At 33.9% G+C, this 15,276-nt stretch overlaps 2 protein-coding genes and 1 pseudogene across 2 annotated transcripts; 2 read left to right on the top strand and 1 right to left on the bottom strand.

Moving 5' to 3' along the window:
• Positions 1–1,837: 1,837 nt before the first annotated feature.
• LOC130505596 (B3 domain-containing protein At3g11580-like) lies at positions 1,838–3,802 on the top strand (annotated as a pseudogene).
• Positions 3,803–8,193: 4,391 nt separating this feature from the next.
• On the top strand, positions 8,194–10,169 carry LOC108837664 (protein trichome birefringence-like 8). The gene is made up of 4 exons (XM_057000194.1): positions 8,194–9,004; positions 9,121–9,510; positions 9,595–9,753; positions 9,842–10,169. The coding sequence occupies exons 1-4, from the start codon at positions 8,538–8,540 to the stop codon at positions 10,167–10,169; spliced, it is 1,344 nt and encodes a 447-aa protein (XP_056856174.1). The 5' UTR covers positions 8,194–8,537.
• A 1,175-nt stretch (positions 10,170–11,344) lies between these two features.
• Positions 11,345–12,388, bottom strand: LOC108837665 (casparian strip membrane protein 2-like). The gene is made up of 3 exons (XM_018610695.2): positions 12,054–12,388; positions 11,851–11,974; positions 11,345–11,764 (listed from the first exon to the last, which is right to left on the bottom strand). Exons 1-3 carry the CDS (start codon positions 12,326–12,328, stop codon positions 11,549–11,551), a joined length of 615 nt encoding a protein of 204 aa, XP_018466197.1. The 5' UTR covers positions 12,329–12,388; the 3' UTR covers positions 11,345–11,548.
• Between the last annotated feature and the right edge of the window lie 2,888 nt (positions 12,389–15,276).

Raw genomic sequence — 15,276 nt, 5'->3', positions numbered from 1 at the left:
AGTTTTATATTTCATTAAGCGAACCAATAATTCTAGACTTCTAGTCCATCTCTATATGGAGTATTAGTTAGCACCAAACTATAGGATGGTGGTTGCTCAGTATTGTAAAGAAGAAAACACGGCCACAAAAGTCAAGTCGATTCAAATATAATTTGTTAGTCTTTATCCTTCTCGATTATAAAATGATTATAATAAAGAAAGAGGGAGAATAAACTGCAAAATTTAAGAGAGAGATAGAGAGAAACATAAAACCATCATTATTGGGAAGTCTTTAAGGCAGTCCTTAAAAAGAAAGGGAGGGAACCCATGAGAAGAATGGAGGAAAAACCTCTATATAAGGCTGTCCCTTATGTTTTCATGACAAAAAAAAAAAGATAAGGGTTTTTGTTCTCTGCCCTCCAATAACGATGCTTTAAGGGATGGTATGAAGGTGTTCAAAAAAAAAAAGGGATGGTATGAAGTAGAAGTGAAGATGCATGCGATGGTGTGTCGGAAAGGCAAAGCACATGCTCCACAACTTGAGCTTCTCACTTGCGTCAGGGGTAAGTATCCTCTGTACCTTCTTACTTTTTACTTATTATGTACCACCACACTTCTCAGCCACTGGATCCCTATTCATTGCATATACTATTCATTTATAATACGAAAGTGATTTTTTAATTATTTTATCTGCTTAGAACTAAACTTCATTGTCAAAATATTATCTTTTACGTTTACAGACAGCCGTAACAAACACCGTCCGTCAAAATATTTTTTTTTCCATAGTTGGTGATGTTTACGTCACTTTTTGAATTCCAAGTATAGTTTTAAGCTAGTATCCGTAAACTAATGAACATATTCAAAAATTGATTACATCCAATTATCATTTTTTATATTATAAAAGAGTTTTGGTTATAAAGTTTTCAAAGTTCCATGATTCTCTTTTATCTACAGTCTCTCTCATGCACGACGTTATATAACAAACATTTTGAGATTACCATTTATAGGGACTTAAATCGTTTAGAAGCCGATGCTGACTCGATTATCAGATGTGTTCCATTTCCACATGAAAAAAGGATTGTCTGACTCATGCAAGCCACACATTTATGTGATAAGTGAGTTTTATCTGCTTTGAGAGTCCATTATTAATTAAGGATCTTGTTAGTTAATGATGTCATAGATTTTTGTTTAGCAAGCAGATAAGTTTCGATCTGTTCACTCATAGTAGATCTCAAACAGGTTTTTTCCTTTCATATTTATATACTTATAAGTACGTGGCTAAGTCCATGAACATAAATAACGTATAACAATGATCTCTGTGGCATCCCTTATATAATTTGCTAGACCTAATAAAATATGGAAAATAATTTACACTAAGACAAAACCACACTAACTTTCACACTAACTTTAAATTATTTAATTATTTCTTACACTATAAATAACAATAGAACCTCTTTGGATCCAATGCCAACGAGGTTTATCAAACGAGCATTCCAATACTATAATTTAAAATGTTTACTCGATATAAATGAACTGCAGGTCTGCAACAACAACAACAACAAAAAGGGAAAATAAAATAATGATTGAAAAGAAATATCATCACGCAAAACCTTAAAAGTACTATCGATGTCGTGTCCTCCTCCTCTTCATCTACAACAAATAGTTCCCACAGTTTTCGCATCAATATTTAAACATTTTCACAAATTTTTTTTACACACTCTCTTTTCCTCTCTCCTTCGTATAATACTATATTAGTACTGCTGTTAAAAAAATACTATATTAGTACCATTACCCATCTTTCTTTCACCACCAAACCTCTGCACATCCTCTCTACTCTCTCTCACCCTCTAGCAAAAAGATGTCAGGCAACTGTTACCCAAGAGAAATCCACCACACCACTCCCTCGTTGCACCATCGCCAAAACGACGCCGTCGTTGATAGAGAGTATTTGTTCGAGAAATCACTAACACCAAGCGATGTTGGAAGCTAAACCGTTTAGTCATACCGAAGCAACACGCTGAGAAACACTTCCCTCTAAATAATGCCAGCGATGACGTGGCGGCGGCAGAGACGACGGAGAAAGGGATGCTTCTTAGCTTCGAGGACGAGTCGGGAAAGTGTTGGAAATTCAGATACTCGTATTGGAACAGTAGCCAAAGCTACGTGTTGACCAAAGGATGGAGCAGGTACGTCAAAGACAAGCACCTCCACGCAGGGGACGTTGTTTTCTTTCAGCGGCACCGTTTTGATCTACATAGAGTCTTCATTGGTTGGCGAAAACGCGGCGAGGTTTCGTCCCCTTCCACCGTCTCCGTCGTGTCTCAAGATGCTCGAGTTAACACGACGACATACTGGAGCAACGGCTTGACTACACCTTACCGTCAAGTACACGCGTCAACGAGCTCTTACCCTAACATTCACCAAGAGTATTCACACTATGGTAAAACTCTTTATCTCTCATCTCAATTTATTTTGTTATTTTTCTCTTATCTATCTGTCAGATATATATACACTTTCTGTTTTTATAGATATATGTCATAGATAATGTCTTTTCTTTTCACCAAAATATATACGTTCGTACATGTTATAACATAGGTTATTCTTTTATGCTTGTTGTTTTAGATTACCTTAAACATTTTTTAGACTGAGCTTTGACCATTTTAGCTGGTGGATGTTTCTTCTTATAAAAATTGTCGGAATTAAAAACACCCACTAGTTATTTATTTTATCCTAAAATATGTGACAATTAAATTTACCAAAAAAAATTGTGACAACTACTTTAGTTGCGTGTGTATCTATGTAAAATAACAACCTGAGATAACATTTTGTAATAGATATCTCTCTTTTTTCACATGTCATTTTGATTCTGGACAAGAAAATAAAACCCCCGCAATTTCAATTATCTTCGCCAAGTTGTGTAAACTTAAGGAGAACCGTCCAATCAACTTAGACTAACGTGTTCGTTATTTCTTCCTTTAATTAATTAAAAACTAAGTATGTAACTAAAAGATGCGCACGTGTCGTGACGGTGGAAAATTGTAGGCGCCGTCGCTGAGACACCGACGGTAGTTGCAGGGAGCTCGAGGACGGTGAGGCTATTTGGAGTTAACCTCGAATGTCACGGTGACGTTGCCGAGCCACCACCGTGCCCCGACGGCTACAGTGGCCAACAGTTTTACTATTACTCAACTCCTCATCCCATGGTAACTTTTTATTTATTCTGTCATATTCAATTTGCTTACGTCAAGTATGTTTATGCTACTATGCCAATAATTAAGTAGTTATAAAACAGATGTCGTGGCTGTTTCTCGAGATGAGACATACGAGATTAGTAGTTTTTAAAAATAGATCTGAAAGAGCTTTTGTTTAATAACTAATATAATAAAGAAGGAATCAGGAAGACTAATACTGCACTTGAATGTAAACGCACATGGCCAATTTGTTGATGATAAATTGATAGCCTAACATAATCTGTTTTCTTCTTTTTCTGTAGCCTAGCATGATTTTAATGAAGAAGATTAAGTGATAAATAATAACAAATTAACAATAGTTGCGTGTTGGTTTTGTGAAATAGAATGTATCATTTGCTGGGGAAGCAATGGAACAGGTAGGAGATGGACGAGGCTGATGATATTTGAAAAGAAGCGATAATCTTTTAGACTTTGACTTTAGATTATCAGTCCATACTTGGCTCAATTGTCACAGAGAAAACACCAAAAAGGAGGAAAATTAATATCAGTATAACTTCATTATTGTGTATTTAGTTATTTGCTATTTAACCAATTTGAAAACAAAATAAAAAAGAGTATAATTATTTTTCCAACATTTGAGTCAGAGAGTTAACTAAAAATGTGTATTATTTGATGCCTGAGAATCAGAGATAAATTCAATGAAGCTTGCAAAAGTCATTTGAGAGCTTGTATCATGTATATGTGCATGTATAGCGAATCAATGATGATGAAAGATGATTTGGGAATTGTTATGATTCATGTGATGAGATTACAAGAAGAAAAAGGTGTGGCCCTAACAAATGATTAAAGAACGGGTATAGCATGTGTGTAAAAATGTATGTTGTGTTACAACTTACAACGCCTTTTCTATCTGGTCCAAAGCAAAACCTAAAGACCATTTTATTCTATATTACTCTACTTTTGATTCTCTATTGTTTTTTTTCTTTTGAATTGCAGAGAAAGTGCGAAAGGAATATCTGAATCCCTTCTACAAGATATTCTGACAAAACGAGACGGTCCAATTGTTTCTTTGCCTTTACGTTTGCCATTTTAAATTGCAAATGTGAACGCAAACGAAACGATCAGGACTTTGGTATTCTAGGAGTAATTTCTAGTTCGTTTTTAAAGTTCAGATGTTCTCGTCTCCTCTCTTTGGTTCCTTTAGTGCTCTCCAAGAGTTGATCTCAACTTCTCATCCACACCATAACAAAGAAGTGTGTTTTAATTTCTTTCTCTGGGCTGGGCTTTAAAGCCTTTTGAGTTTTCGCTCTGGATCCAAATACTAAAGTTTTGGGAAATTAAGTAATTAACTAGTAATTGTCTTGGGCATTTGAAAGATTATAGTATAGTTACTTGATAATATCATATCTATATTATTAAAGTTGAAGTACATTTGTAATTTGTTTGGAAACAAGGATAGTAGAATAAAAGAGATATGTTTGGAAACATAGATAGTAGAATAAATTAGATATGTTTGGAAACATGGATAGTAGAGATGTGTACTTTCTTTTATTTACACATTTAGCCATTATATTTTCAATAAATTAATAATAAATGTGAATTATTTAGAAACATGAATAACATATTTTTTATTTATTAGTTAACCAATATTAACTTTCTGCCAATATAAAATCAAAAATGTTAAAAATTGGGTTTTACATATGATTAAATGTTTGGTTTAGTTTATTTTAATAAAATATTTTTATTTTAGTTTCAATCGGTGGAAATTACGTACCCAAAAATATAGTTCAAAGATATGTTTTTGTGAATAAAATAATAACTTAAATCAAAATAATTAAAATGTTTTTCATTTATTACCACTTAATTTTCCACTCCATATAATCATTTTACTTGATAAAAAAAATTATTTATATTTCACTTAATTTAGCTAAACACATAGAAATAGTTTTTTCATTAATTTATAAAATCAGTTAGACATGAACATTATTTTTCCATTTAGGTACATGTTGTTTCTTTCGGATATCAATTTTCTTTTGTTTTGAAACCAAGTCCCGCTTGAATATTATAAACTTATATGTGGATTTTGAAGTTGGTCATTCTGGATCTGGATGAATTCGATTCTGATGTATAAGAACCTAAAAATATCTAAATAACCAATGTATTTAAAACGGGTTCGGATATTCATAACAAAAATAGCCATATAACCTGATTCGGTCCAGGTCTTTTGAATATCGTTAGTTATATTATGATACATCTAGAATATATAATACTAATTATGAAAAATAAATATTGATGCATAAAATATATATTTCAGGGGCCAATTTAACAAAATATTAGTTAGTTCAGTTGAAATAAATATATTTAAAATATTTATATGAACTGAAAAAGAAATCAATATAAAAGTAGTATATATTTGGATTCAAAATCATTTCTTTTAACAATAAACTACACATATGTTGATTTGTATACGAATTTAAATTACAATGTAAATATTTAACTAATATAGAAATATGTCACATTATTTAAACAAATATCAATGTAAAAGTATTGTCCATTTGCGTTCTAAAATCATTTATTTTAACAACAAGCCAAATAAATATGTTGATTGGAGAGAGAATAAAATAAAACCAGAAAAACACATAGTTTACCAGAAACACTCAATGTTTCGAATTTATTATAAAGAAAATTTTACTAAGATAAACATATTCAATAATTACAAGCAAATAATATATTTTCATAAAAGTAAAAAAAAATATCCGTGCTTTCGAAGCGCGGATCAAAATCTAGTCTTTTTTATTATGTACTAGTGATATTCCGGCGCTACGCGCCGGGTTCGTATGTTATACTTTTACATAAATTTATAAATTATTATATGGTTTTAACAAATAAATATGTTAAATATGAAATACAAATATATTAAAAATGATATTTTCTAATTTTTTTATAGTGGTTAGTGACCGTAGTGCATTACTTGTTTGAAGTTGTTTAGTTCAAAGTGGAATAGTATAAGTGGTTGTTACTAATCAATTTAATAAAATAGAATAAAAAGCCGATAGTCATAACAAAATTAATTTAGTTGGAATTTAAACATAAAACAAAGTTGATGTTTTATATAGAGAACATACTTATATTATTAATTATTAAAATAACTATATATGAACTATAAAACTTTTACTAATATATTTAGTTCAAATAATAGAAAGATGGAATACGTTTCAAATTTTATAAATTTTATAAAAAAATAAGGGTGAAGTGTCAATTTTTGATAAAATAATTGGTGAGTATCTAATATATTTTTTTTTAAATTACCATGTTGACTTTTAAAATATAGAGTGCGAGTTGTATGTGTTACTTTAGTTTCAAGGTCTCTCAAAAATATGTATCTTAAAATAAGAAACATAAAATTATTTTCTATATTAGTTTTGTTATAATGGAAGATTTTGTGTGTGTTCATAACAAAATTCTTGTTTGTCCACCCTTATTTAGAAATATCAACAAATTTTAATATGAATCTAAATATGTTTTTAGCTAAAAACTATAAATGGTTCCTAAACTCCTCTATTTAATAGACAACTTCTATTTTAACCGGAATGGAACAATTTCACCAAATCTTCCTAGTAAAAAATCAATTTGTTAATTAGTAAATGAAATGTTAGCATCTATAACGATCATGAGAAATACAATTTCTAACTATCTGTGATATTCGGGCTTGCTGACTTGCTGCATTTAGTAATGGTTTTGACAATAAATGGTTAGTGTGGTGCAAAGGATTATTGGTGAGGGTGGTGTGTGGTTTACATCAATTTTAAATAACTTTAGCAACCAGGCAACGTTTAAAAATTTCTCTCAGATTGGAAGTAATGTTTTTTTTTTCGTTTAGTTAAGTTTTAAGAGTATAATAATCATGTTCACGGTTTTTAAAATGTAAATACGGATAGCATGCATCAGGGAAGTTATTGGTTTCCTTGCATAGTGTAACATAGGAAGATACCATAGAGTTTATGTGCCAATACCAATAGATCAATTGTTAGTCTTTTGGACTTGAATCGCCATTAATTACTAAACATTATTAGAATGGGATGAGTGGAATTTTTAGATTGATTATATGACGGTTACGTCGATTGCTTTAAAGAAAGAGAATCGTAGAGGCTCCATTTTCCATCGTCAACATCAAATATAAAGAAATCCACCCGACCCGGACACTGAACTGGACGATTTACCGGGTCTCTGGATCAACCGTGGGTGAACTGCGGTTTAGTAAATGAATTAGTTTTATTATAAGATAATATATTAGCTATGAAAATAAATATATAAAAACTAAAGTTAATATTTAAAATGTTTTCAAACATAAAGTAATAGTTTGGATATGTATATATTTTATGTTTAATTTTTTTTGAAATACTTCACTTTAATTTCTATTTTTGTATTTTTATCTGACATACAAAATATTAAGAAATAGTTTAAAAGTATTTAAAAAAATATGTAACATAAGAGTTGTGAAATCTAAAGAAAATCAAGACATAAAATTAATAATAAATTAAACTTTTAATCCAAAATTAAAACATCATTGTAATAAATTGTCAATAACAAAAATAAACTCACACCTAATAACAATTAACACTAAAACACATTAAATAAAGTTGAGAAAAGATTTTAATTATTAAAAGGAGAATGTCACATGGCATTGTTCCCCAAGGAAAAAAAAATCAATTTTATTATATAAGATGTGTACCAACGAGAGAGACATCTCTACACGCCGGAACATACTAATTAGTCAAGGCTAAAATCCATTGCACATGTTATAAAGGTAAGTCTTCATAGACTGCCTTGTATGAACGATTCTCTTTTTAGTATGGTAATAAATCGTTTGATTCTTCAATCTCATATTGTTTCTTTATTTCTAGTAATACTCTAAAAATAGTGGTTCGCTATTGATTTTTTTTAATTTTTTTTTTAGAATTTAAAGCAAAAAGCAGCATGCGCTATCATGTGCCATGTATGTATGGATACTTCAACATTAGGTAACAACGCTTTCGTATTGTATAAAGGCAGAAACTGTAAAGCAACCCGCTTTGAATATCAGTAAGAAAACTCATCAAAGAATATAAATAATAAGTAGTTTTAATATCGTTCAGATGAAAAAAAAATAGTTAAAATATATTGGGAAACTGAAAGTCAGCTAGATCTAACACATGTAGAAGCGGGCATGTGAGGAAACGTTTGTTTATTACTACGCTAACTGATTTTGTAGTATGAATCCATTGATATCTGTGTTATCACATGGATGAATTAATAGTCGATACATTATTTATCAATTACGTATTTATTGCGTTACCGAAACATATATATTTATTAGTACTTTGGTAAATGAAGATCGCATATTCACAATTTTCACGTCAAAGAAGAGAGATCAAATCTTATGCTTATGCCGACATGGATGATCACCAAGAATCGAGTTCTCTCAAGCAACTCTTCTCTCTATCTTCATCTCCTTTCCTCTCAACCTTCAAGATCAAGAAACATACATTATTCGTAATCTCTCTTCTCATTACTTTCCTTATCTTCTTCGTCATCGTCGTTGATCTTGTCGGCTTCAAGCCTCGTCTCTCTATCGGATTCTTGTCGAAAACATTAACTAAGAAACCAAGAAACAACGACGTATGCGACTATTCATACGGTAAATGGGTTCGTAGACGAAAACGTGACGTGCACGAAACCTATTACGGAGAAGAGTGTCGGTTTCTGGATTCTGGTTTTCGTTGTCTGAATAGTGGAAGAAAAGATTCTGGCTTCCGACAATGGCGATGGCAACCACACGGCTGCAATCTTCCACGGTATGTAGTCACACTCTTTATGTATCTTTTGGTTGCTTGGGTCTCAAGGCATTGGTCGTCTAGATTAAAACAAACATCTAGGGTTACGACATTGTTTTGGTGTGAAACGATTATAGATTCAACGCAATTGATTTTCTGGAGAGGAGTCGTAATAGGAGGATAGTGTTCGTCGGAGATTCCATCGGAAGGAACCAATGGGAGTCTCTTTTGTGTATGCTTTCACAAGCTGTGTCTAATGAATCTGAGATATATGAAGTTAATGGGAACCCTATAACCAAGCACAAGGGCTTCCTTTCGATGCGGTTTCCTGAACATAACCTAACCGTTGAGTATCATAGAACTCCGTTTCTTGTTGTGATTGGTCGGCCACCTGAGAACTCACCGGAAGACGTCAGAATGACGGTTAGAGTCGATGAGTTTAACTGGCAGTCAAAAAGATGGGTCGGGTCTGATGTTCTGGTGTTCAACACAGGACACTGGTGGAACGAGGACAAAACCTTTAACGCGTAAGAATCTTCATGTGAGCTCAAAATCAAGACAAAGGTGATCGATAAGTACTCTTACCGTCTTTGTTGTTGTTGTTGTTGTAGAGGTGTCTATTTTCAGGAGGGAGGTAAGTTAAACAAGACAATGAGTGTAATGGAGGGGTTTGAGAAGTCTTTAAAGACATGGAAGTCATGGGTTGTACAGAAACTAGATCCCAATAGTAGTTATATCTTCTTCAGAAGCCTTTCTCCTGTGCATTATAGGTCAGTTTCACAACAATATAAGAGGGTGAATCAGACAAGACTTTAAAACCTGGTTTTATTAATTAAAAAAAAAAATTGGGTGTTGTAGGAATGGGACATGGAACTTGGGTGGTTTGTGTGATGCAGAGACAGAGCCAGAGATTGATATGAAGAAGATGGAATCTGACCCTGTCCACAACTTTTATATCTCTAAAGTAATACAAGAAATGAGATATGAACATAGTAGGGTTAAGTTTATGAACATTACATACCTGACTGAGTTCAGGAAAGATGGTCATCCTTCAAGGTATCGTGGTCCCGATGTTCCTGAAAATGCTCCTCAAGATTGCAGTCACTGGTGCTTACCCGGTGTACCTGACACCTGGAATGAGGTTCTCTATGCGCAGCTATTGTCAATGAATTACCGAACAAAATGAAAAGAGTTTCTGCTTCATAATATAAGTTGTTTTAGAAGTTGTTAGGAATTATCGATCGTTTGATTGCTTAACTAAACGACACAATATTTTTAACCCAGTTCCCTTGCGGTACCTCTGGGGTGGGAACCGTCTCCCACAACTTCCACTATCAATCAAAGGGGTTTACACAAACGCTCTAAGCGCTCTTCTCGTATAAACATGACACTAATAAAGAATAAAAAGATCAAAGAAACTCTATCCCTTAAAGACATGACTCGAACAATGTCTCTTAGTTTCTTCTACTCTTGATCTCTCTCTTTGCTTCTCTTGTCCTTAGGGGTTTTCTCGGATGATCCTTCAAAACGGTGATGTCTTCTTATTTATATACGAAGTTCTTAGACTCCTAGTTCTGTCGGTCTTAGAGCATGATTAAGAAACTTTTGGTTTCGATTTCCGTAAAGTCCTTAACAAATAATTACATACACATATATAATATATACATATACATATATATACATATATGTGTATTAAGAACTTTTGCTAATAACTTTTGCAATAATCATGCTCTTATGTATTATTTCCTTTTCTCATAATGAGAAACCAAATACGTCACCGACTTAGGAGAATCTTTTTGGCTGATTTGGGTTAGAGAATCATGTCAATCTCTCAAGCCCATATATATGTGAAGATAAACCCATTATTCTTACAGAAGTATTTTGTTTGTTAGCCCTTTTTTCAAAAAAAAAAGTATTTTGTTTGTTTCAAAATATAGGTCTTTTTCACATTTGTATGAAAATAGATATATCTCTCAGTTGCAGCCAGAATAGCTGCGTGACCAACCCGTGTAACCTGTTCAGAATAGCGTACACATTATATTAGTCTCATACTAAAATGTGAAGCTGTAAATGAGAAATGTTAACGCTGCAGAGGTTTAGCTCCACAGTTTTGTTTTAAAAACTAACTAAAGATGTTGCTTGGAGTACCTCAGACAAGGTGAATATAAACTTGTCTGCAAGGTTATGTTGACTTACAGGAATAAGCATCAGAATACTGATGCCAAATCATTCATTAGGATTCCTGAAATTTTTATCCGCGCTATACTGGAAAATGGCTGGACCAAGTGGACCTTAATGCATTGCATTACATCATCCCTTGTTGCAACAAAAAGAAAACAAATAATAATATATACCCAAAACCAGAGCTACAATCACACTTTCATTTCACAAAAATATGGAAATATGAGAAGATCATTTCGTTTTTTCCTGTCACAAAAGCAGAGCTATAATCACACTTACATTTTTCTTTTACAAAAGAGATAAATACAACATATACACAAGGCAGATCAGAACAGAACAATAATTGTTCTACAATAATGAACACATGTTTGTAAGAGTTTTTGACTAGTGTCTTTTGAGAGCGACACCTGAGATGACGACAAGGATGATGAAGAAGACAACGGAGACAAAAGAGGAGACCACAGCTCCGCTAGTTTTCTGACAGAAGTTTTCAAATTGTTGGCAAATGGGGAGCCAGTTAGTGTTCTGGTTTCCATTGTGTGCTAGATACGCTATCGCAGCCGCCGATGATGCAGCCGCCATGTTAAACGCCATCGCCGCCTGATTTCATCATATATAAATTTTAACTATTAGCAAGTAACTGGAAATTTAGAATTATTGGTTATTTATTAGGGTTGAGTATGTACAGTGTCTAGAACGAGCAAGAGGAGTCTTGGGGCTACAGCGAGAGGGCGAACGATGGTGACGACGGAGAAAGGAAGAGTTAGGACAAGATATCCTGAGATCATGGACATGGCAATCACAAAGAACCTGAAAACAACATATGACATTTTAGGTGACTTGCGGCACAAGGAAACAATACAATTAATGAGTTCAATAAACACGTAACTGGAAAGTTGGTAGATCGTCGTAACCAGCTTGGAACTGTAAGAACTGTGTAAAGAAGGGAAGTGTCTCGTCGCTTGTAAACATCGTTCCAGCAGCGACTGATGATGCAATAATGGCAGCTAAACGGAGGAAGAAGTCGAAGATTGAGAGACCTCTCTTGTATCCACCTGAGTCACTAGTAGTGTGGTCTTTAGCCATACCAATTAAAGGAGCTGATCCTTTCATGGCTGAGCTGGATTCCGCAGGGACATCAATGATGGTGGATTCGTTCTTCATATCTTTTTTAAGACTAATCAAATGTTTTGTTTTGCTTTGAAGAGGAGAATCCGTAGACAGTTTGATGCTTTGGTGATGAAGGAAAGTAACAAGATTAGGGGCTTTTTATAGTACTTTATATGGTTTTGGTAGAATCAATGGAGCAGACGAAGTGGAGATTGGAGAGTAGTTACTCTCTCCACACTAATTAATTAGAGAGATATGGAGTTGGCAAAACATAAGCAAATAATAATACAAGTCAAAAGTCTGTAGACTTTAATGGTCATTCTTTTATGGGCTTATTGCAAAAGTGACTCAAAACTTGAATTCAAACAGAAAACTAACCTTTTCTTTTGACTCATTTTTTTTTTGAGTTTTTAACCCCACATCTGCATTTTATCTACGAAAATGCCATTAACCCTTTTTTTTTTTTTTTTCGAAAATGGCTTCTTTACTGTCTCAACCTCATTTTCTTCAAGTATTTACAATATTGCCACTGCCATGAATAGTGGGAACAACCTTGTACGAACTGTTTGGAGCTTTTAATGCCCTTTAATGCACGTAAATCTCTTTACACTCTCTCTGTTTCAATTGTTATGAACTAAAAACAACATTTCTTTCACTTTCTCTCCATATTCATCCAAAAAACTGAAGCTTTTGATTCAAAATTGTTTGGAGCCATATTTCTTTCGTTTTGACTTACGGTTGCTTTCGTTTGAGGTTCTGGGTGGTTGGAGAAGACCCTGTGTGCAAACAAAGTCATCTCACCTAGTTGAAGGTACGAATTTGAATTTTTTTCAAAATCTGTTCGCGTAGAAAGACTTACAAGTAAGTCATCTGTATGTAGAAGACTTACTGATGAGTCTTCTGGTCAAACGGACGACTTAAACTAAGTCGTCCAGCTTTGTTTGGTGAAAAAAACAGTCCAGAAGACTTATATATATAAGTCGTCTACGAGAAACAGGCTAGTTTTGCATTTGACCCGAATCGTGTCAGATCTTTGACTATTTCTGGACGACTTATAATTCAGTCGTCTCTCGGAAAGTTAAAATTTCAATATTTTATTAAACTAGACGACTTACGTGTAAGTCGTCTTAGGTTAGTTTTGTAGTTGAAAAATAAAAATTTCATAATTTTAATTTTACCAGACGACATAATATAAAAGTCGTCCCCGTCAGAAGACTTAATTTAAAGTCGTCCGGGGAAAGCAAAGTCGTCCAGAATTTTTCCCATTAAGTCGTCCAAACCTTGCTTATCCCGGACGACCTTAAATTAAGTCGTCTAGCTGGACGACTTTAGTTAAGTCGTCTGGAGAAAGTTAAATTTCAAGTTTTATTTTTCAATTACAAAACTAACCTGGGACGACTTACGTGAAGTCGTCTAGTTTTGAATAAAATATTGAAATTTTTACTTTCCAGAGACGACTGATTTATAAGTCGTCCAGAAAATAGTCAAAAGATCTGACACGATTCGGTCAAATGCCAAAACTAGCCCGTTTTTCGTAGACGACTTATAATATAAGTCGTCTGAAATTTTTTTTTTTAACAAACAAATCCGGACGACTTAGAATTAAGTCGTCCCTTTTAATTTTCAATTGCAAAAGTGACCTCTTTTAGACGACTTACCTTTAAGTCTTCTGGACGACTTAAATCTAAGTCGTCTGCGATAATGTTTGTGAACTTCTTCATTTTCTCTATGTTTACTAATGTGTTTTATTTTGAATATTTGCAGATGATTTTTAAGTTACATGCAGTGTATGGAGAATGGTTGTTGAGAGATTTCCGTTGAGATTGTGGTTGGATGATCTCAAAGGAGCAAGATTGTTTTTATTGAATGAAGATTCAACACATGCTGAACTTGTTGCAATGGCTCAAGAAGATTATAACCTGGACATGAATCAGTGACTGTGGAGATTAGCTACTCATTACCAGCAAAATGATGATGACTCCAAGCAGTCCTCCCATTCATGTTACAAGTGATAGACAAGTTCGAAACTTGCTCGAGATACTCAAAACGCATAGAGTATGTCTTTGTGTATCAAGCCGCAGCAAGGTGGAAACGGTTTCAGAGAAAAGAGAAGAGCTGGTTGATAATGATGAAGCTGGTGAATGGAATAAAGATGTTGGTGATAATGATGAAGCTGGTGAATGGGAAGAAGATGTTGGTGATAATGATGAGCTGATGAATGTTTTGAAGATGTTGGTGATAATGATCTGTTTTGAAGATGAAAATCAAGATGGGGAGGAGGAAAAATGGGGGAGGAGGAAAATTGGGGAGGAGGATGCTGATAACACTATTGTTGGTTGAAACGGATCAGAATGGTGGGATTACAGTCTTTATGGAAAGGTTCTAGATGAGGACGAGAAAATGATGATATATTTGTTTTGAAGAAATTGAAAAGATATGCTAAGACAAATGCTATTGAAGGAGGAAATCGGATTGTACCAGCATCTATGTCAACCAGAGTTTTGTTAGCAAGGATGCACTGCTTTCAGAGCTGCGGTTGACAGCAGTGAGGGGTAGGTTTTCTTTCAGAATATACAAATCAACAAAACTCTCCTTTGGCAATATGTCGGGGTTAGCGTGTTGTGGATGGAAGATCAGAGCGAGTGTGAAACATGGGTCAAACACGTTTTGGGTAACAAGTATGTGGGAAAAACATTTATGCTCAATTGGAGACCGAATCGCTCAGCGGAGACACTGACTCCAAAGTATGTTGGTAGTCTTTTCATTGATCGTGTTGGGATCATTGATGGGATAACTCCACAGCATATCACTGATGCAATGAAGAACATGTTTGGCATGACGCTTGATTACACCACTTCATACAGAGCACTGTTTATATGCACAGAAATTGGTGAGAGGATCAGCAGAAGAAGGGTATTTCGCGTCTGCCTTCATATCTCGAGCAAATCTCCATTGCAAATCCTGATTCTATCACGGCTATAGAACTTGATTCTGAGAAAAGA

This window comes from Raphanus sativus, unplaced genomic scaffold (assembly GCF_000801105.2).
Source record: "Raphanus sativus cultivar WK10039 unplaced genomic scaffold, ASM80110v3 Scaffold2408, whole genome shotgun sequence".
NCBI classification, from domain to species: domain Eukaryota; kingdom Viridiplantae; phylum Streptophyta; class Magnoliopsida; order Brassicales; family Brassicaceae; genus Raphanus; species Raphanus sativus.
The sequence above is the reverse complement of the archived record's forward strand: the minus strand, read 5'-3'. Positions and strand labels throughout refer to the sequence as shown.